The sequence below is a fragment of the Zerene cesonia genome, chromosome Z (assembly GCF_012273895.1).
Source record: "Zerene cesonia ecotype Mississippi chromosome Z, Zerene_cesonia_1.1, whole genome shotgun sequence".
In the NCBI taxonomy this organism is placed as follows: domain Eukaryota; kingdom Metazoa; phylum Arthropoda; class Insecta; order Lepidoptera; family Pieridae; genus Zerene; species Zerene cesonia.
The window spans coordinates 8,290,370-8,313,590 of NC_052122.1; the positions used below are offsets into that span (position 1 = coordinate 8,290,370).

General features: G+C 32.6%; 2 protein-coding genes across 3 annotated transcripts in view; one reads left to right on the top strand and one right to left on the bottom strand.

Moving 5' to 3' along the window:
• Nucleotides 1-201: 201 nt before the first annotated feature.
• Nucleotides 202-12,064, bottom strand: LOC119835810 (dnaJ homolog subfamily C member 11). 2 transcript variants are annotated; one of them, XM_038360822.1, is made up of 13 exons: nt 11,930-12,064; nt 10,293-10,467; nt 9,970-10,051; nt 9,752-9,859; nt 9,080-9,207; nt 8,547-8,738; nt 7,761-7,974; nt 5,873-5,989; nt 5,309-5,500; nt 4,530-4,663; nt 3,394-3,539; nt 2,526-2,655; nt 202-1,966 (listed from the first exon to the last, which is right to left on the bottom strand). In XM_038360822.1, exons 1-13 carry the CDS (start codon nt 11,996-11,998, stop codon nt 1,941-1,943), a joined length of 1,713 nt encoding a protein of 570 aa, XP_038216750.1. In that variant the 5' UTR covers nt 11,999-12,064; the 3' UTR covers nt 202-1,940. The 2 variants fall into 2 exon arrangements, with proteins under 2 accessions (XP_038216750.1, XP_038216749.1); XM_038360821.1 differs by having other exon boundaries at nt 1,323-1,966; nt 9,740-9,859.
• Nucleotides 12,065-12,981: 917 nt separating this feature from the next.
• LOC119835714 (WD repeat-containing protein 47) overlaps nt 12,982-23,221 on the top strand; it is a 50,766-nt gene continuing 40,526 nt past the window's right edge. The window contains exons 1-4 of the mRNA XM_038360691.1: nt 12,982-13,138; nt 15,312-16,785; nt 17,006-17,113; nt 17,790-17,835. Coding sequence (XP_038216619.1) covers nt 15,338-16,785; nt 17,006-17,113; nt 17,790-17,835 — 1,602 coding nt within the window. The 5' untranslated portion in view covers nt 12,982-13,138; nt 15,312-15,337. The remainder of the gene's footprint in view (nt 13,139-15,311; nt 16,786-17,005; nt 17,114-17,789; nt 17,836-23,221) is intronic.

Below are 23,221 nucleotides of genomic sequence, written 5' to 3' on the forward strand. Positions count from 1 at the left end.
GACACATACTGTATTGATTGATAAAATATTATTAAGTGCATTATACAATTTCATTAAATTAAATATATAAAATTCTCGAAGTACATTTAATAAAATCTAAGGCAGAATAGTATTACAACAATATTACGAATACATTTTATACAAGTATAATATTTTATAAATTGTTACACCATTGTCATAATAATAAAAATTATACTCGCCAAAAGCTAAAATAAATAAACGAAAATTTAAATACTTCAATTCTAATTTAAGTATGAGTAGTGCTATAAAAACATAAACAAATAATTTAATATATATACTATTATATTTATATCTTTATAGCACGAACTAATAATTCTATACATCTTTAATTCACTTTCATAAACAAGCATGAAAAGTATTAAATTACTATTTATTTATATGCTTTAAATCAATTCACAATTATATCAGAAGAATTGTTATTATACCATGAAAATATTTTGTCGATAACCATTTACGAAAATTTCACATAAGTATTTTTTTACGCAAGTACAAAAAGATGTTGATTTAAAAATACAAAAATTAGCTTACTTTTCAATTTCACGACATCCATTCTATTCTGTAATTAGTCCCAATGGAATGTCTGGATAAAGCGAATTCTAGAATAAATCTCTGGACTCTTCGAAACATAATGTTATACCGACATAATTACTATTGCCCTTTGGTGTTAGAGTGGGTCATGTTTACGCCTTTCTATCTGAGAACCGATAACGTGATGGATTTAATTACATAATAATGATAATTGGCAAGAGTTCGTTTATAAAAATATACTCAGAAGCTAAAGAACTACTACTACTACTTCTCAGGGGATTCATTTGTCGCTCGGGTATTTTATGAAAGACAGGGATTTCGTACTTAGGCGTGCTAGGGCGACAAAATTTAGGGGGCGGCAAAATTTGGAAAATGAACGAGGACAGGTTGAACGCTCTAGCTATCGTCTGCATCGCATCACAGTTGTTATGGTTATTAGATTGTGTTGATTTGCTAAACAAACTCGCTGCTCAGAAAGTTTGTGGATAACGATTAATTGTTACTTACAAATATAAATGGTAAGAATCAGTATCTGAAATGCACTGAATTAATTAATTAAATCACTTACATTCGTGACACTGGCTATTGTTTTTATCGCATTTTACGTATCAAATCCGCCCCGCCTGATGGAAGAGAATATTTGCTTCGAATGTGCCTAATTTAACTGTGACTTATTATGTTCTCATGATAAACAGAGAGACAGTCAAATATAAATAATATAAACAAAATATTTTTTACGAAGTTAATAAAATTATAATAATTTAGAGAATTGCGATTTTCCTGACTCTTTAAACACATCAAAGTGTAGATAATATATCAGAATAACAAAATAAATATTAAAAAGAAAAGTAGAATACAAAGGAAAAATAAATACAGGGACAAGTCTGAAGTATTCGCAAACAACATATAATTTATCGTCTCAATATAAAATCAAAAAAACAGTAAATAATAACTTTATTTCGTGTCAAAATTACATACAGGAAGTGAAGGTTATTTTATTTGGGCCAGCAATTGAAACCAACATACTATTTCCCTGTATGTTCATAATTCCCGAACCATCTTAATTCTTATAATGGAATAATTTACAAAATATACGTGATACATTTTTAATTTTAATACACTCAATTGACTTATTTTAAATCCGTCACGACATCGGCCCCAGTAGTAAGAGCGTCCGCTACATTCGCGGAATTCTAGCCAATCGAAATGACGTAGACGAAAAACGCTTTACTATTGACCGATTGTTTTTTAGCGTCATTTTTCGCAAATTTTACCGTAGCTTGGGTATTATTTTAATTGATTTATTCAGAGGCATTGCGTGGATTCAAACACGCAGAGCTCTGTTGCGCCGTGGACAGCTTGCGGTAGCTGTTGTGGGCGCGCCGATGTAATCAGGATCTATTTTTTATTCGAAACGCTGAAATAAAAACACAGACTATTAATACACTTAATAATAAAAAAAAATATAATAAAATGTTACATATTACAGTGTCTAAGTTGTTTTAAAATATTTAGTTTATTATATATATAATGACAAAATTATAAGAAACGAAATTTAAATAAAGAATACTTTGACTGGAAGAGAACGCTGACAAGCGATAAGGTCGCCTTGTGTTCTTGTACAATATCAATTTCTATTTTGTATATTTTCAACATCTTAAATCTGGTGTGGTACATATATGTTTAAATAAATTAATTAATTCTTTTTTTCTATTTAAACGTAATAACACATGGATAAGTATGTACGTCTTAAATGAATACAAGTATAAAAATAAATGACAGACTGCATCCTCATCATCATCATCAGCCCATATATATGTTCCCACTGCTAGGAAACAGGCCTCCTATGAGGGTTCAGGCCATATCATTTCAATAAAGCCTCTGTAGCGTAATCACTGCTTTTACTACACTAACAATTTATTACGTAACAACTTATTGGACAAATAAAGTAATTTCATATATTACATTTCACTTACAATGACTTGGCAATACGAGCGCCTGTTTGTCGCTAACGGTGCAAAGGTGCAAGTTGTTGTGGAACATATACCGCACGGTGAGGTGCTTCTCTTCGCCCACGCAGGGGTCGTAAAAGCCGGCCAGCTCAGACTGAAACACAGAAAATTCATCTATCACATACTTATCAACCGACTGAAAAAAGGAGGAGGTCGTCAAATCGACTGTATTTTATGGGAGGTTATCATTTGAAAGCTGGTGCCTTCCATGTGGTCTCAATAAAATTTTGTCTTATTTTGACAGTTTAAAGGCAATTTCGCTTTTTTTACTAATAATGTCATTTGAGTTTCTTATCACATAACTCTTTACTGGGTGAATTGATTTTGATGACTCTTTTTTTACTTGTAAGCTAGTGCCTCCCATGTAGTCCCGATTTGAAATTTGGTCTAGTTCTGATAATGCGAAGGAACAGTTTTACGTTAAAACAATAATTAGGGTTATCACCTACGTACAATAAATATAATTGTCCCGCTCGCCAAAATTGTCTGAAGCAATGTATTGGGCAGAGATTTCTAATGAACAATTACTACCTCTCTCTTGACATTACTGCCACGAAGTAAGGGTATTTATTAGTATTCCCATGTTATACTTTAAACAACATTTCTTTACGACCTTTTAATAGGTGATTTTGGATCTAAATGTTCAGTCAATCATGGTTATGGTAAAATTTCCACCATTAGTAAAGCAGTAAAGCTAGTAAAGAATAAAGTAATAATTTGCAGCTGTATTCCAGTGTATTAAATTCGGATTTAGCGAAGCACCAAAACTCCATCCTGGGTGAAGTTTTGGTAAGGATGTTTTTCTCTCGCTTATAAAGAATCACTAACACACCTTGCTAGCTTCGAGTAGTTCGAGCCGCGAGTCCTTGACCAAACACTGCAGCGGTATTGTAACGTCGATCACTTCACTGTATGCGCTTGGAGACTCAGCGGCTCCATCACCTATCCCTTCCTCACCCGTCTCGTGTTGTGAAGCACCTGGGAATTATAATTGTTATTAATTATTATTATTCCACGGAATATCGGCATGAAATATTAGCCTGCTACTGTATCAGGTACGGTGAGTGCGGGAACTGGAGGCCCGTTTCCTTTTCCTCATCCTTCCTAGACAATTCTTTCTCCAGGCGTCAATCTTTTTCTCATCGCTTACCCCCTAAAAAGCGGGAGCGCATTTACATTGGCCTGCCTCTGCATATGTTCATGGGCGGCGATGATCGCTTACCATTAGGCCAACCAATAACTCACTTGTTGTGGCATAAAAAAAGTCATAAAATATTCCACAGGGACTATATCTTCATCATTAGACCATATTTATTCCTACCGCAGGATACAAGCCTCCTATGACGGCCAGGCCTTTTTTATCCACCAACCAGGTTAAATGCGGGTTGCCAGATATCACGTGTCGTCGAACTTTTTCGACATGCCGACATTATTAATTTATCAATATATATTATATGCGAAATTGTGTTTCTTGATAACTTTTCTTTCACGTCGCAATTGATGCGATTTTACGGCATGATTTTTGCGTCTGGTGATACTTAGCAGGCTGCAGTTACAGAGTGGTTAGTTAGATAGGCTATTTTTAATTTACTTTGACAATGCAGATGGAGCTGCGGGTACCAAATAGCTTTATGTAAAATATAGCCCATAGGATAGTTGATAGATTCAGTATATTTTTTGCACAATTGTTGAATGCTTAGCAAGTCAAGTACCAGGTGGGACTTAGTAAGGAGTATTATTTCATGAAATGTACAAATATTAATGTATATGTACCTTAGAAATAACAAATATTAATTCAATTAATAATTTCATATAAATAAATTATAACAAGGAGGTAGTTAGTGCTAGACTAAATATTATATTAATTCACTTATTGAATGAAATATACAACCTATGAAATATACAACACTGACTTATCCAAGCGTTTAATATCAATGATAACACAAAATTTAAGTTGCTTATCATTACCTGAAGGCAATTTTCCATACAAAGCTTTAATAATAACAAGACCCTTTTTCTTTTCTTCATCGCCTCGATTTCTCGAATATGTCTCTCTCATCAGTTCTACCGTCGCCCTGGCTTGTCTTTGCATCTCTTGCAACCTTAAAGAGTAGATAACAGCTTATTACACATACGAAACTATTGCATGGCCAAAATAATTAGTTCATGGTAAATAAGTGGTATTCATTAAAGTAACAAATATTAACAGTGGTACCCTCAATATGCGGTGAAGATTTTTTTTATATTTTTGACTAGCTTTTGCCCGCGGCTTCACTCGCGTTAATTCGGAGTAGTTTAATAAATACATATAATCTTTCCTATTGAATCACTCAACTCACAATGCATAATTTTTAAGAAATAAGCACATGTAGGGACATAGGGATTGAAAAAGCGACTTTGTTTTGTACTATGTAGTGATGATGTTCATAAAATAATTTCGATACATAAGACAGAAATTCGAATCCCTCAACATCAACTTTCTAATTTTCTACGTTCTCTGATCGTTATATGCAAAAAAGATATACCATCAATTTGAAATCACAGTTTAACTGCTTGATTTACAAATGAAGGTCAAATTATGACATTAAAACAGATCCACTTGTTATTATTCATTATAAAAGAGTAAGAAAATAAGTAAAATGAAAAGTTTGACTCCGACTGTTTTTAAAACATTATCATCAAAGTCTAGTAATAATATTCATATGAAAAAAGTATGACATCTATTTGGGATTCTATTACAAACTGACCTTTCAAAGTTAGCCTCCAAGGATCTCTGCCTGTCCCTCTCCTGTTTTTCCCTCGTAATGGGATCCAGGATGAGCTTCTTCAGCATCAGCCAAGATACAACGGGCACTACAGTCGCGTAGAACACCGGCGCCGGAATCACTTCCTCGCACAAGTGTATTGGCACCACTATTGTTTGGGAAGCGCATGACCACCTGAAATTTTTTTCGTTTTTTAATTACTAGCTTTTGCCCGCGAGTTCATCCGCGTGGTCGTGGTGGTGGATGGTGGTCAAAATGCTCTCCTTTGCCATATGTGAATTACTTACGAATATGTGAAATTTTCATACAAACATCAACATGCTCTATTTGAATCCCTTCTCCCCCGTTTTTCGCAATAAAAAGTAGTGTAACTCTAACAACTCTGTGTACCAAATTTCGCCAAAATCGGGTCAGTGGTTTTGGGGTTGAGCGTGCGAAACAGACAGAGTTATTTTAGCATTTGTAGTATTAATAGGGGATTGTCAATCTCCTATTAATTACAATACTAGAATAAATATTTAACGCAGTGAATTAGCAAACCCATACTTAAGTTTGAGCATGACCCCGCTAGGCACACCGAGCATCACAGCGGCGGACACGCTGCTATTCTGCGACACTTTCTTCTCCGCCCCATACTCCGCTATCGCTCCGAACGTTCCGAACCTAGAACAAAATTGATTTTTATACCAGATGAAAAAAAAGTGGATTAAATATCGTATAAGTAAGTGCTTTGTGCGTAAGCAAGTGTGATTCGTCTACGAGGACTAATCCAATTGTTTTTATTTTTAACGATTGAGAGAAACAGAGATTTACTGTATTCTAATTAATAATATTGTAAAGGAGCAGGTTTGATTGTTTGTCTGTCCTAAATATTTTAATAGCAGCGAGTTTTATATATACGCAAAAAAATGACACCTAATTCATGTTCCTCGAACAGTTTGGTAGTTATTAATGATAATATGGATCAATTTATTACAGTCTATGTATTTAAAAGGTATCGTGTAAGTAATTAATACGTTGTAAGGATATTAATACGTTTTCTTTTAAAAGTAAGTAATGTATACTATCGTAGTATCTCGAAGTTGCAATCATTATATAGATTTTACAGATATCTAACAATATTTCTGACAAATTTCAATACGAATATTAATTTCAAAATGTTATAAATGTATGATAAGATACAAAAATAAAAATTATAGAAAATATAGTACAACATATAATTCAATTCGCACCAATAGCAATAATTTTGTATGAATGGTATAAAAGTAATATACTTAACACAATTTTATTCAAGAAAAGCAAGAGCAGGGTTAAAACATTGTTGTTTTATACACTTAATTAATTTCGCAATTGTTTGTTTTATTCCAATTAATAATAATCGCATTTTGCCAGTTTCATTAAACAATATATTCATATAATCTTATACTAGCTGTGACCCGCGGTTGAAACCGCGTAAGCGTGCTGCGTAACCGTATCCCGTAGGAATATCAGTATAAAAAGTGCCTATGTGTTATTTCAGTTGTCCAGTTATCTTCGAAGCAAAATAGTATTATTATTCACCAATAGATGTCAGGAAAAAAAACACGAATAAAACACGAATATGACATTTTCTAAAAAAAATTCCTAGCTAGATCGATTTATCGCCCCCGAAAACCCCTATATACTAAATTTCATGAAAATCGTTGGAGCCGATTCCGAGATCCCAATTATATATATATATATATATATATATATATATGTATATATACAAGAATTGCTCGTTTAAAGGTATAAGATATAAAATTCTCGTGCGACAATATTAGTTACCTTACTCTTCCGAACGGGTGGAACGATTCAAATGAAATTTTGTGTGTATATCGGATAGGTCTAAGAATCGGCTAACATCTATTTTTTATAAGCCTCAATGATAAGAAAAAGACAGCGTTTGTCGGGTCAGCTAGTTATAATATATAAATTACATGTCACGTTGTTTGTCCGTGGACACAAATGGACAAAATTAAACGACTCAACCGATTTTAATAAAATTTACACACCATTTGCACTTTGATGCACCTTAAAAGATATATTATATCAATTACGATACATCAGTACCCGGGCAGAGCCGGGGCGTGCAGCTAGCTTTATATAGATATAATATAAAAAAAGCCTTGGATAGTCTGATTATAGCAGGTTGGATATCTTTTTGTTATAACTTTTTTTTATTTTAAAGAGAAGAAATTACTGTAACTTATTACTGCAAAAATGTATTTATATTTATTTATTTATGCCCTTAATAATAAAAAAATATATAATCTTATTTCTTTCTTTTTTTGATCTTAGCTTGCCTATAATAATTATATTTAACAGGTTAAAATTTGCATTGCCACCTTATTTAATAATACTATTACATAAATTTGCAATGAAAGTTTACAAAAAAATATACAATTAAACTCACTTCAAGGCCAGCCTCAATTTCAAGTCATGTTGGGGTAACTTCTGCATAATATTGAGAGATATGAAAGAGTGTGGATTTCCAATTTGAACAGCTGCATTCAAATGATATTTTTCCGAGTCTCGTACATATGTAGAAGTCATTGATGATCCTCCTTGACCACCCACTCTGTATGTGAGGTAACCCACTGAATGTGCATCTAATTGTAAAGCCATGGCTGTAATAAAAAAAATAAATTATGAACTTTCTAAGTATCTAACACATTCATCTTTCATAATTGTCCATGATCTCACTATGAATGCTCCATCTTGCGTAGAAGAAACAAAACTGACCACGGAGCGGCAACGTAGCGTCAGCCGCTCCGTGGTCAGTTTTGTTACTGTTGTACCACAGGCTTAATCCAGAAACATGGTTACTAATGCAATATTTTCATACTTTTGGAATATTCAGGTACTTCTATTGTTTACGGGAAATTTTTATTTGTTTAGGAATGAGACTTGCTTCATTTCAAATATATGAGTTTATATAAAAGTTACTTAAAGATATATCCACAAATATAGCAGCATCTTTTAAAAATCCGTTGCATAGTCTTAAAGATCTAAGTATACATTAGGGACACAAAGGGGGAAAAAAGCGATGGGGGAGGTTTTATGTAGAAATAAACATACTGCAGCTATGATTGCTGCAATTAAACCGCCAGGCTAGAGGGTGACATAACATTTTCCTTTAACCATGAAGCGATGCCTGTGGTGGAAATTTACTATTGTATATAACTGTATATATACTTACTTGATACTAGACTAGGTACAATTCCACGCGGTGTGAACTGTAGACCGGTGCCACAGTTCACAAACATAAGTCTGGATATGGTGCGGAATATTTTAAATCCCAACACTGGGCCGTTGCCGATCCCACACTCGAATTCTGTCCATCCTCTCTCGGAGCTTAAGTGGCGGTTTGATATATTCACAGAACCAGTTCCTATAAAGTTCTGAAGGTTAATCATAATTCATCAAGTAATCACCGCACATTTGCTTGCAGTGATCGGCCATCTATCCAATTTGGAAAATCTATGAATATTTTCCAGATTGGAACAGTTAATTTTGTTTTACACGGTTATAGTCTCTAAGGCTTTTGAAGTAAGAAGACCTCTTCATTGCATTCTCAATTGCTCTTTTAATAATGTAAAATAATTGTGATTATTTAATAATATACATGAAAACGTAACTTTACAAAATGTAAAAACTAAACAGGTTTTTTTCAAATAGACGATTAGAATAAATTACACAAAATAGACAAAGAATAATGAACTCAATACACACCTATACCATTTTGGGTAGATATATTGCCTGATAAGGTGACAGTATTTCTAAGAGTCACTGGTGCATCTATAGATTGCTGGATAGTCATTCCAGACACTTCAATGCTCGGTATAATTGATGGTTCATCCCTAAAATTTTCACAAACATGTCAATTGTATCGGATTTATTTAATTAAAAGATTGTAAAAAAATGCTAATAATAACAAACCATACAAGCCATTTACTACAAGGTAAGGGCCTAGTCCATTGAAATGTTAATTTTTTTATGTCATAGTCGGCAATGGAGCTGGTGGGATGCCTGATGGTAAGTGCTTCCACCGCCCATGAACATTTAGAGAGGCATAGAATCCATTCCAGATCTTACGCCTCTACAAATTTATTGCCGACTTTAAATTGGGAAGGGATTAAGAACGTATTGGCGAGAGGAATAAAGGAAAGGATTGGGAATCGGAAGGAAAAGGATATGACCAAATGTACTAGCATTTGTTTCTCAGGGATCTATCTATCTTTTACAGCTGTAAAAGATAGGTAGACCGTCTTAAAAAAGCTTAAGTTTCTGGGATACTAAAATGTTATCTTCAGGTAACTCCTCAATGGACTAGATGGAAAATAAATAAGAAAGCAAGGCTTAAGAAGCAAACAAAAAAAAACAAAAACTTACAAAATTTCATACTCATCATAATATTTTGTAAACATATCTGTAGCATTTATGGACATTGTTATTGTGCCTCGGGGATTTGCACTTTGCTGTAGCCTCCTTTCTTCTCTTTCACGTTTAAGCCTGTTAGGAAATATAAACTTGCCTATAGATAGGTAAATTATCTATATGATATTTAATGCATATTACTTATTATTATATTAGTACCAAAGCCATAAAAAAACTGCATTTACCTTTCATATTCTTCCCTAATTTCCCTAGGAGTTCTAGTACGAAATATAACTTCCCATCCATCTACTTCCAAACCTCTCTTACCTAGAAATAATACAATGAAAGAACAACATGTTAGAGCAACGGATTGAAATACTTCAAATTTAAATAATGCTTGATTACATCAAACTCAAAATTATTGTATACATATCATATCACATCATTTCTGAAGCTATTTCTGAGAAATATATATAGATTGATGCAATTACAATATTTTTGTAAACAATTTTACACACATGTCAGAAAATTAATGAGTTAATAAAGGTTTAAATTAAATTAAACATACCTAATGTATCATAAATTGCTCTCTTGTGAGAGTCAGAAAGAACTTCATACGCTTCCTTGACTTTATTAAATATTTGTTCAGCCCATTTTTGTTTATTGGGATCAGTGCTATGTTTATCAGGGTGGAACATGCGCGAACATCTTCTGTAAGCACTATTTATTTCTTCTGGAGTTGCCTGTTGTGAAATGTCAACAATGTCATTAACTATATTAATATTGCACTTTTATGTTGAATTACAACCAAAACAATAAAAAATCCATACAACTGTAAGGTTTCCCTTGCTCCTACCTCCTTAAGTAATGACTTACGGTTGTGCAGAGTTTTTAACATTTCAAATTAAGACAATAAGGCATTTCATTTTATGGGGTTTGTTCAAATGTAGCACTTAAAAGTTTAGATGATGTTCAAACCAAAATCCTTGTAGTTGTTTTCACATGAAAGAGTAAGTAATATAAAAATGTATAAAACTAACTAAATGGATTTTGGTGATATCTTATACCTTTAAACGAGCAATTCTTGTATATATATATATATATATATATATAATTGGAATCTCGGAATCGGCTCCAACGATTTTCATGAAATTTAGTATATAGGGGGTTTCGGGGGCGATAAATTGATCTAGCTAGGAATTTTTTTTAGAAAATGTCATATTCGTGTTTGATTCGTGTTTTTTTTCCTGACATCTATTAGTGAATAATAATACTATTTTGCTTCGTAGTTAGCTGGACAACTGAAATAACACATAGGCACTTTTTATACCGATATTCCTACGGGATACGGACTTACGCGGTTTCAACCGCGGGTCACAGCTAGTGTATACATTAACACATGCATACATTCTTCCAAATGTTCAAGTTGTTTGTGTTGTTAGATCCTACTAAGAGCTCTAAATAGAACTTATGTATAAACAGTTCAATAGCGGAAGATAGACTATGATACACCATTGAACAGTTTTTTTTTTATAAATGTCATGTACAAGTAAATACTCTGTATCAGCACCAGAATGTTGTTTTGTTGTTTGAATTGCCATAATTACATAAATAGTGTAATAGATTACTGCAGTATATCTAGGAATATTACATTATTCTATTTCTATACTTACAAGTATATTTAAAGTATAGAAATTGGATAATATTAATGAGAATCCAATTAAACACATTATTACCATACTATATCTGCTAATAAATAGGGTTCAATCACATATTTTCTTATTCCTACACTTATTTAGATTTTTAATAAGCATGTTATTTATTACATTCCTTATATTTATAGATAAGATATTTTTTTAATAAAAACCCCAGTTAGTGTTAAAACTTTTACATGTAGATAACAAGAACGCATGTTAATGAAAATTTGTATCACACCCTAAAAATTCTTCTACTCTATTTGTTTATCAATAAAATTACAAGTTATGAGTCGGGCAAAACCGTTTTTTTATAACCTAAAAATTTGAACCATGTACGATTAAATTTAGTTTCAATGGTATTGAGAAGGGTTAGGGTCTTTAGTGTTTATAACATTGGAATTATAATATTTTTAAAATGTTCTGAATGTTACACTACATTTTAAAGTTATATAATAATGTTGCAACATTTCCCAAAATGTTGATAAAATCAATATCATGTTACACTTACCGTTTTAGATACATTTAATAATTGGTAATAATTGTCTTCGATTAAAAGACTGTCCCCGTCTTCTTCCATCCTTTAAAATATCTTAAAACATCTAAAAAATAAATAACTGATAAATTTCCGAGCCGCACTGACACCTGAAATGAAATTGAAATTCATAAATCATAGACATTCATCATAGACGACGGACCACACCATAGTGTTAAAAGTTTGCACGTTACCTGTATACATTTTGGATACAAATATAGCTATTATTGTAAAGACGTATAATTACTTCATTTGTTTATTAATTTATTTTCAATAACTGTAAGGAGGGGGCGGTAAGTGCGTCAGATCACGGCAAACGGCATGTGGTTGAATCGCGCGTCGCTGCGACCACAGCGGTGAATTTGGTGGTGCCACCGCCGCTGATTGTCTTGTCCTCATTAGACAAGCTCAATTTTAAACACGTTAGGATATGCTAAAGTTTTAAGTACCCTGGACTTGGATAACTTATCTACATATATTTTTGACTAACTCTGATGACATACAAGAAAACGCACTTTTGCATTTAGCTAATTGTTTGATTTTTGTGACTGGAGATATTTAGAATTTAGAGGTTTGAGAGCAATAAAAGCAGTGTCAGCTATCACACAAACTATGTCGAGGCACATTTCATGCCTGACGCCATGAGAAAAGGAAGGAATGTAAACAACAATAAATCCCATACTCTTCATAAGCTCTTCGTACAATGAACATAAATAAGTTTCTTTTTTAATTTTCTTGTTTAAGGATATATTTAACGCTAAATATTTTAGTGAGTAGAATTTACGCGAAGGTAATATTCTTATATTATTCCTTCTCGCTAATTGCCTTAGAGGAGAAATATTCAGGTGTTATAAAATTAAGGTATACATCATTATATAAGGAACCATATACGATTACAGATAATTCTAGATGTATTATTGTTGTGGACATCAATATTTTTCTGTTTTTTTTTTCTGCACTGTGGCTTGTTTTATTTGACATATTTGTCAGTTGTCAGTGTCAATTAAAAGCAAAGCGAATTATCTTCTCTAGTTATCTGTGATCGTAAACGACTTGAGTGACCGACGTTATATTGTGGAAAAAATTTAATAAACCTTTGAAATGTCCCGTTAATTTTTTGTTGTAAATGTTGGATAATATTTTTCAATATCCAAGTGGTGGAATAAAATAGGAGCGATTTTTAAGGTAATAAGATTATAGGAGAAATTCAATTATCACTGCTTTCTGTTTTCTAAATATAATGTTTGTTTCATGTAGCATCTGATATTGTTTTTATATCAAGTGAAATAAATCATCGAAGTTACAGTTTAAAATTATAGGCTCTGTTAAATACCGCGAATCGTCTTAATGTCTCGTTTAGGGAATGTCGTTTGTGTAGGTGTAGTGTAACTTATAAGGAATAATGATATGACTGTTTCGACTTCGTATATTGGTACGTGATTACACTAGTTATGTGCGCATGGTGAATATTTTATAGTAATCAAATTTCTCCAGTTGGTATGTAAGTATGATGTGTCAGAGATGCACCAATGATTTCGCTATGTATGCAACATGATGGCTTTCGCCAGGGATGTAAGTTATACTCGAAAGATCGCAGCGAAAGTCGTAATGAGCTGTGCGGCAATTTTATCTCATCATCTGCATTGCTAATAAATTGTTCTGTAGATTCAAATTAAAATAATAGCAAGAATATCTCGTTATTGTATAGTTCCTTCTTAACAATCTTAGATAAAACAATTTTATAACATAAATTATGTATTCTGAAAATTTTTGTAGTTTCTATATCATATCTTTAAACTGTTAATGTACTGTTAAACACATAAAAAGGAGAGCTCCTCAGGACTTCCTTTCACAGCAGTAAGTCAACTCCAAAATCTTATATGGATATGCTACTGGGGGTATACTATGCATGCCAAAAACCAAATTCATACAACCAGCTTAATACTTCAATGAGGCAGATTGCAGGTCAATGGAGATTTAAAAAAAAAAAATTGTCCTAATTACTCAAACAATAACTAAACCAGCTTTTAGAGTTGAAGATGTTATATGAAATAAACCAGTTTATTTTTCCTTTACACCAATTAACCTCTACAACACTTTTTATCTTTCTCTGCCACTATTGGGATTAAAAACACTTGAAAATAGCACTTCATTTAGAAATTAAAGACTTGTAAACGAATTTTATGTGCGATTTATTAATTATATTATTAACCCAATGTTTGAACACTTTACAGCAAGCATGGTCACAGGATAATATAATGACTAAATTATGTTTAAATCTGTTTAAAAGTCTTTAATTTCTAAATGTATAATACTCGCATAAAATCAAGCACAAGAAAAAGCACTAATTTTACTTAATAACAAATAGTACATTTCATTTTCATATATTCAGTTTAGTAATTTATGTGTTAAAAAATCTACAAAGAACTTTTTGACTCATAATTTATTACCTAACTTTTGACAATGGGAGTCATACTTTTTAACATTGTAATGTTCATATCGCATAATGTGTGAAACATATAATGTCATGAGATTCCCAATACAAAGCAGATGTTGATTTGATGAGCTTAAAAAAAATATACTTTCTGTCAAGCTTTTGGTACAATTATTAATTTATCCTATTATTATTATAAACACGAAAATTTGTAAGTATGTATGAATGGATGAAAGTTTGTTACTCTTTCACATGAATAGCTTATTGTATGTGTATGACACTTAGTACAGGGATTGATTATAGTCTGGATTAGTACTTAGGCTTTTTTTACCCGGGTACTATGCAAGTGATGCTGCGGGTTATAGATAGTATTTGATAAATAAAAATCAATTGCTGTTTGTTTGTTTTGTTGAAAATTGATTGAGCTGATTAAGCTGACTTTAGTTATAAATGTAAAAGTCCAGGAAAAGTTGAAATGGTGAAAAACATAAATGCCAGTGAAGCAATATTCACCAGGTCATCTTGTAATAAATAGAAATACTAATGGGTTTAATATAAATAATATATATATATAGGGATAATCACCAACAGTAAATTGTTTGTAAATAATGTTCATACATCATCATAAATCATCATCTTTACCGATATGTTATATTAAAAATTCAAACATCTTAGACGCAATTAAATTAGTGTTGAAGAAAGGTTCAAGTTATGTTTTGAAAGACAGAAAATATATATATAATCAGTAAATAATGTTTTAAGTCTTATAGTCATCAATTTACAAAGTGTGCATTCATACATTGTTAGTTTATGAACTACTTTCATTGCAATCTTACTTAAATTCTTTTTTTATTAGCATGGGTAAAATTTAAAGATATTATATATAAAATTAAAACATATTATATATAATGTTTCTTTTTTAAGGCTCGACATAAAGTAGGTGGAACATCATGCCTTCCACACATCTCAACCTTCGGGAGGATGATGTAGTTCGCTTGGCTCTGGAATTTCTTCACAACCGAGACCTCCATATCACTCAGCTATCTCTGGAAAGAGAGACAGGTGTAATTAACGGTAATTATGCAGATGATGTCCTGTTTCTACGACAACTCATCTTAGACGGCCAGTGGGATGATGTTCTCGAATTTATTCAGCCGTTAAGCACACTGAAGGCGTTTGAAGCGGATAAATTCAATTATGCTATATTACGACATAAATATATTGAACTTTTATGCATTCGATCTGAGATAAAAGCCTACAATAATGTGGAAAATATTGTAGACGAAGTTGTCAAAGTGTTAAGTGAATTAGAAAAAGTTGCGCCTTCTAAGGAAGACTACTCAAACTTGTGTCTATTGCTTACACTACCGAGTATCACCGATCATGCTCAATTTAAGAAATGGAATCCCAGCAATGCACGTGTGCAATGTTTTCGCGAAGTTTATCCACTTGTGGAACAGTTTTTACCGTGCGACAAAAAATCCACTGGCATCGTGCCAAAATGTGCAAAAAATGACAGATTAATGCAATTACTCATAAAAGGCATTCTATACGAATCTTGCGTGAATTATTGTCAAGCCAAAGCAACGGGGTCAAAGGAGGCACAGTCTAATGAGGTTCAATTTTCTCGTTTATTGGATGGGTCGGGTTTTGACGAATCGGATCTAAGCTTGCTTTCTTGGTTGCAATCTATACCGGCTGAAACATTTAGTGTTCCATTCGAGCAAAGAATGCTAGATGTAGATGTGGAGAAATTAGAGCGTCCATCATTGCACACATCATGGACTGAACACATGCTTGTGACTCCAATTAAACCTCGCACATTCCCACACTTGGCTATGCCATTCAGAAGGCCTCGATCAGCTGCAGATGCTATGACGAGATCCTTACGACCGCTGCCCGATGGAGCGCCACGACACCCAGCGCTCATGGCTCTATCAGCTATCGATTACGGTCCCACGTCGTCATATTTCGCTGGATTTCATTTAACGGGTATAAAGGGAAGCAAATTAATGAACACGTCTGTGGACAGACTGTTCGACAACAAAACCAATGAGAGTATTTACAATGGTCTGAATGAATCTCTGAAACCGATCGACGAAACATTGAAGCCAATTGGCGAGTCGAAAACGAACGAGAGCAGCATTGGGGCTTCCACTGCTACTACGCCTGAGCACAGAGGGCAAGATTATTCTGTGTCGACGTCTATTTCAACGACGGCGCCTGTGCCGGAGCGCACACCGGTGCCGGAGAGACTTCTCCCCGCGCAGGTTGCTCTGCCAGGCGCGGACGGTGATTTCAGACGCGATTTGATGAAGGAATATCAGATTCAGAAGCAGCGAGAATGCGACGATTACCTGCGCAATCTGTGTTCGTCAGACTTGAGACCGCAGAAACCGTAAGTTTTATTGTTCACTAGCGGGCTTGTTCATAAACGTACTATCTACCAAGCCAATATCCATATATCGAGACATAGTTTTTCAAGTGGCAAAACTTTACCAGTAATTATTACTTCAATATTTAGGGCTTATAGGTAGTTTGTTTATGAATGAAATAGTAAAAGTTTAAATATTTGTGCAATATCCACGTACTGTTAAATTATGAAACAATACTTTCAGGGTGGAGCAAGTAAATGATGCTGCATCAGCTCTTCCTACGGTTGTCAAGTATAATCAAAAGCCGACTTCAGAACTCAACCACAAGATGAACGACCAAATACTCATGAGGTAAATATAGTTTACTGTTGAACCTTATTTAGACGTCCATATAAAAATAACACCATCAAACATTGAATAAAAATGTCGTTTAAAATTATTACGCATTAAAATTGTTCATATAAAGCGACCGGAATATAATGTATAAAAATTAAAATGTGAAATATGGTATTTAATGTGTGCTCTAGAATTCTATTACGGTGTATTTGGCACGGTACAGCGCACACGCAATTTGTTCTATTCCTTCGCCCAGGGCATGTTGTGAGTGTAACGAGCCGATAAATTACCGCTCAAGAGCTTAAATTATATTCACCTAGTAATTGAATTTGATTTTTACAAAGCTAGCGGCTTGCATGGTGCAGCGTTTATAGTTTATTAGTTCGACAAGGGTCGCGCTGTCGCTACAGTCTCGTATCAGGTGAAAACGACGCTTCAAATAATCCTTTCGAGTGTGTTAGAATTTTTATTTTGAACTGTACTAAATTGAGTGTCAAATGTTAAGTCTCTGTGGAATAGGTTTTATCAATAGGTGACCTAGGGCTAAAGATAAATTGCAAATTATATACCTATATTTTCCGTATCACTTACGCGTTAATATAAATAGAATATTTCAATTATTGAGCTTTTTATAACACGAGGGTTTAAGGTTATTAATAAATGAAATTAATTATCTTCCTTTATATTTCAGAGAAAACGAAATGACGGATACGATAGAGGTGCAAGAAGCTGTAAACGTAAGACTTTTTTTTAATATTCTAATAGTTATGTATATTATATATGTATATTTATGTTCCACTTAATCTTTAGAAAAACAAACAAATTGCTTTTAGTAACTGAAAAAAATCCTCATACATTATTTATCTAGCATATTAATATAAAGAGCGATACGTTGTTCGTATTTTAATTAGAAAACTGGTTTGGACTTCCGAATTGAAAAGTGAAATGAATCTATCAACGATACATAAGAGTTTCTTGGAGTTTATGGCACCAGATTTATTTAAACATAGGTAGATATGGCTTGAATATTGGCATATGCGAAAAATATTATATGTGATTCCATTTTTACCAACCGTTTCGTGTCTACAAAAATGTTTAATACATGATGCCTTATTATTGTTCTGCTTGATAAGCAACGAAACAAATAACGTAAAAAAATCAAATACTAGTATTATAAATGCGTTAGAATGACTTTCTGTTATACTACCACCCTACCAATTTGAATTACATTATGTATGGAAATAGCCGAAAAAAATCCACCCTGGGTTGACGTTTATGCGTATAAGGATACTAACTCCTAAACGTAGGCAACTTTTCTACAAAACTATAACCCTAAATGATTGAAATTGCGATTGAAAATGTTAGTCCGCGTTTAAAACCGCTTTTATATATGTACTAGGGGTACTGTCCTAACTTAGGCTGTGATACATACAGCATTCTGGGATCACGTACTTAACGATATTATAATATTAGTAAAGTATTAGATGATATAGATTGATATTCGTGACCCTTTCCCAGGTCAACCTATCTAGGAAAGGCTTAATTAAATTGATCCATATAATATGTTAGGGACATTAAAAACGGTTTGATATGTATTGTTTCACCACAGCATCGTCTGGAGTCGGTCGGCTGAGCACAGTTTTCCGAATGCATTTTCCACTGATTGCACGCGCCGCTCGATGGAATTCTAAACTGTTTTATCTATACGCTGGTGTTCGTGTAGGTTTATTTATTTCAGTTGAGAGGTTATCCTTTGTGACGAGGACTATGTTTACTCTAGTTAGACTGATGAAAATCCTTTTGACATATTGTATAAGTTCCTAGAGTCTACGCGTTGTAGTAATGTAGTAAATTTCAATTTGAATTTAGCCTATTTGTGTGATTATAGGGTTATTGTCTATTGACCCTTCAGCTTATTCCGTCCTGTCCTGTAAACAATGATGAGAGTTACACATTTGCTATCTTGTTCCGATCTATTCAGAAGTATATATATAAATAAAAAAAAATATATATATATTTGTGGTATAAATTAATAACTTTACCGGTGACCGGAGATATTTTTATTTAATAATATGTCTAAGGCATATGTTAAAGCCCCTTTTTCGTTAGAGCGCTTTTTAGTTAAAATTAGATGTTAATAAATGCCTTTGCTACAACTAGTTCTAAATAGATAAAACTAGACAGTGCTGTTTTCTTAACAGAAAGTTGTCAAATACACCAATTCATATCTTATTATTTCGTTTTGTTTTTATCGTAATAATCAACAACTTAATATTTAGCCTCGATGAATATACGAAGTATTAGAATAAGTAACTAAAGAGCGAAGCGACGAACGTGTTAGGTTTTGCGGTGATTCACGAGCGTATGAGCGAAGCGAGCGTACCTCGCCAGCGGGCGTCGAGTGCAAGAATCGACTTTATGGCATTATGGTTTAAAAAAAACAATTTAATTATTTATTAATTCAGCTTGGGTGTGTTGTTACATATACGTGGAACTCTCCTGATAAGTTTAAAAAACCTGTAGTAGGAGAGTTCCCTCTTCCTCAATTGAAGATTACATGTGCTGGTTTTAACTGTAACATATACATATAATTATAATTAAATAGATCGTGACGTCGTTTCGTGGTGGGTGTGTTAACAAGATTACAAATAACTGAAGCAATTAATCTAATAAGCTATTACCCGATACTTATTAATCTTTATTAAATTGAATTATAAAAAAATATAGTTTACCTCTTAAAAATCGAAGAATTAAATATACTGACTTGTACGAAAACGTGATAACTTTGTTCTTCTCTGTTTCTGTTGTAATAAAATCTATGAGAATGTAATTTCGTGAGCCCCTTGAGAACTCTATTCATTAAGACATTATCCAAGCAAATAATATTGAGACGTATGGCAACTATCTCACTTTTTGACGGTTTGGCAACGTCGCCATATCCGAATTGGAATCGCTTGAGACGTAGCCGGCGACGTCGCTATTTCGATTTTGATGACTTTTGATTTACATTTCAAGTATAATATACTATGCATTAATATATCAACAATATATAAAAAAAAAGATCTTGAAGACGAAATACTAGGGATAATATTTTTTATTTAACGTACGTTTTTAAAACTTTTATTTCAAGTGATGATACACTCATGCAAATAAGAGCAAATAAAATAAATGATCAACTTTCCAAAGATAGGTTTTTACAATTCTATTTAAATACTAGAAACATCCACCGCTTTCTTTTCTTATTAACTTGACTTGTAGATATATTTTCGGCCTTACCGTTACAGGACAGTTAGATACTATGTATATATTATGATTAAATAAAAACAACGAAAAGCTTGATGGCCTAAAATTGGCATTATATTTTATTCATATTAAGGCTATTAAGGCTTTCGGATTTTTTTTTTAATTATTCTTAATCTAAGAAAAGTATATTGACTTATATCACCATGGATAAATAAAAAAAAAAATAAAATAAAATAAAAAATGAAGTCGCTTTCTACTCTTGTAGGAATTTCCAATACAGCAGTGGTTAATCCGTCCTTTGTTTATGCGTCCGATCTCCGTCTAATAATAATAATATTGTTTTTTTTAAACATCTTAATGCTAATGCATGCATGTAGCTCATACATGTATGTTCCCATATATGTTACCCATGAGTACAGGCCTCCGATATGGGTTCAGGCACAATTCAACACGCTGGCTAACTTCGGATTGGCAAATGGACATAATTTATGATATTATTATAGCAGCTCTTCTGCCAGATTGCGCTAAATCAATGTTCAGAAGTATTTTTGTGCGTTAATGGCATATCACTTCTAAAATTTAAATAACTTTCATGCAGTATATTTATAAAAATGCTAACGGTATTATACATAAAAAAATTGTAGCACATTTAAAGGCTTGCTGTAGCGCGAATTTCATTTTTTTTTTTTCATAAAAACATTTCAGAACAAAACTAAATAGAATTATCCTGTAACAAAAATATAGACGCCTGATCCCTATTATAACAGTTCTAAAAGGTAAAGGTTGGCTGACATCTCTAAACATGATATTGAAGAAAAATATTTTGACTGAGGAATACAAAAAGTATTACGTAACGCACGTTTTAAAGTGTTCAAATAAATTTTTTGGAAACGCCTTTCGTTTTAGTCGTAGCAACGTCTGTATAAGTAAAATTTGCTTCTGTTTTACAATATTTAATACTTAGGTTCATAAGTGTCATGTTACTTACTACATGTATTTATAATGGACAGCTGGGGTCATAATTTTAAATTTATCCTAATTTAAAATTTGCGAATGTATTCACGAAACGACTGACTGACCACGAAGTGACTGAATTGATAAATTAAACGAAATGTAACAACCTAAAGATAGTTTTTAATCGATAAAAAGTTTAAATTATTATTTGCCCTTATATATAATAAAACTATTTTACCAGTCCCTTGATGCCTGTATTCCGATTGCCGATACATATTTCGTCATACTACAATTACCCATAACATATTTGTCATAATATTATTGGATAAAGCAGAAGGAAACATAAATCAAAGTCTAAAAAGAATTTGATACCATTAAAAAGAGAAACACTGACATTAATTTCTATGAATTATTTAAGAGGTAACACGTTTCGTATTAACATAATTATAAAATACTTAAGCTATTGAATGTATTTTGAATTATTGTGAGATAAATCTATCATATATAAATGATATTTTTTTTAGAAAGTTAATAAAATCGATGGTTATTACCACAGAGCTCTTAAGTGTAATGGTAATAATATATTCAGATTGAACGTTTACAATTGTTATACATTGCGAATGCAAATTGATTAAACTGATTTCTTGTTAGAAAGTGCTTCGTTATTTTTCGGGTAGTTTGACTTTTACGCTGAGCAAAGCGATACGTATTTATCTTTTTTATTTAAGCATAAAGGCAAAGAAAAGTAAACAAATAGAACCATACTACTAAACGTATTTTGTACAGGAAAATGCTAATTTGTATCTCAATTCGGCCTTAAACTACTTGTACTTATTATTCTGTGCCGAAAAGCTTTTTCCCACGCTGCTGATTTCCTGATTTCAATCCTGAATTTGTAATTTGGCACATTAAAATTTTGTACAAATGTGGAGCGAAGAATGCCAATCAAATTTCGACTACTCAGCGAACACTACTAATATTTATTTTTTTATTTTATTTATTTATTTACTTATTTATTCACACCAAATAGAACTTACATTATATATATATATATATATATATATATATATATATATATATATATATATATATATATATATATATATATATATATATATATATATATATAATTGCAGGATAATATCCTAATTCGACAGAGTTCTTAAATTAAATGCAAAGGAATTTTTTTATCAACACATTGTTTAAATCACGCTCAATTAACGAACTACGTGTCATTACGTTGCTTGGCTGCAGCTTTTTTAGGATAAAACCTTACATACGTTAATTAATAACAAAATCGAGTTTTGAGGCGACAATTGGTCAACCATGACTTCACTTGAAATGATTATAATCAGACTTTTATTGCAGTAATGACCTTCAAGTCGTTCGACTTTCGCCCACGACCTTATGGAACACGTTATTATGACATAATATTGAAGACGCGACTCTGTAAACGATTTTTTATCGACGTGTTACTTAAAGTATTGCGTAATTCAAATCGCATCAATGGAATACTGAATTATTCTGTAATGTGTTTTAATATACATTATATACCTTTTTTCATGGCCCGGATTAAACCAAAGTTTAGTATAAGCCTCTACATATGCTCGCCGTTCGTTTCTGGTCGTTGCTGTCCATCCATTTCTCTTCCAATACGTTCACTATGTCGTCAACGTCAGCTGGCTGACGTCTAACATTTCTTCGCCCTATCCAAGGACGCCATTCTAGGATTTTGTTGGTGCACCTCTTGTCACTTAATATACAGATAGACCCGCCCACCTCCATTTCTGCCTAGACACCTTGAGTGTTATGGCAATAACTCTAATTTTGTTCTTACGGTCTTATTTGGAACTCTAACCTTAGGGCATTATAAATAAAATAAAAAACCAAATACTAGTATATACATTGTATTTCCTTATTTATTAT

Coding starts and splice junctions, on each gene's coding strand:
- LOC119835810 (XM_038360821.1), bottom strand. CDS start 11,998: ATGGAAGAAGACGGGGACAGTCTTTTAATCGAAGACAATTATTACCAA. Junction 10,052..10,292: donor AGCAATTTATGATACATTAG/GTATGTTTAATT, acceptor TATTATTTCTAG/GTAAGAGAGGTTTGGAAGTA. Junction 4,664..5,308: donor TTGGAGGCTAACTTTGAAAG/GTCAGTTTGTAA, acceptor CTACTCTTTAAG/GTTGCAAGAGATGCAAAGAC.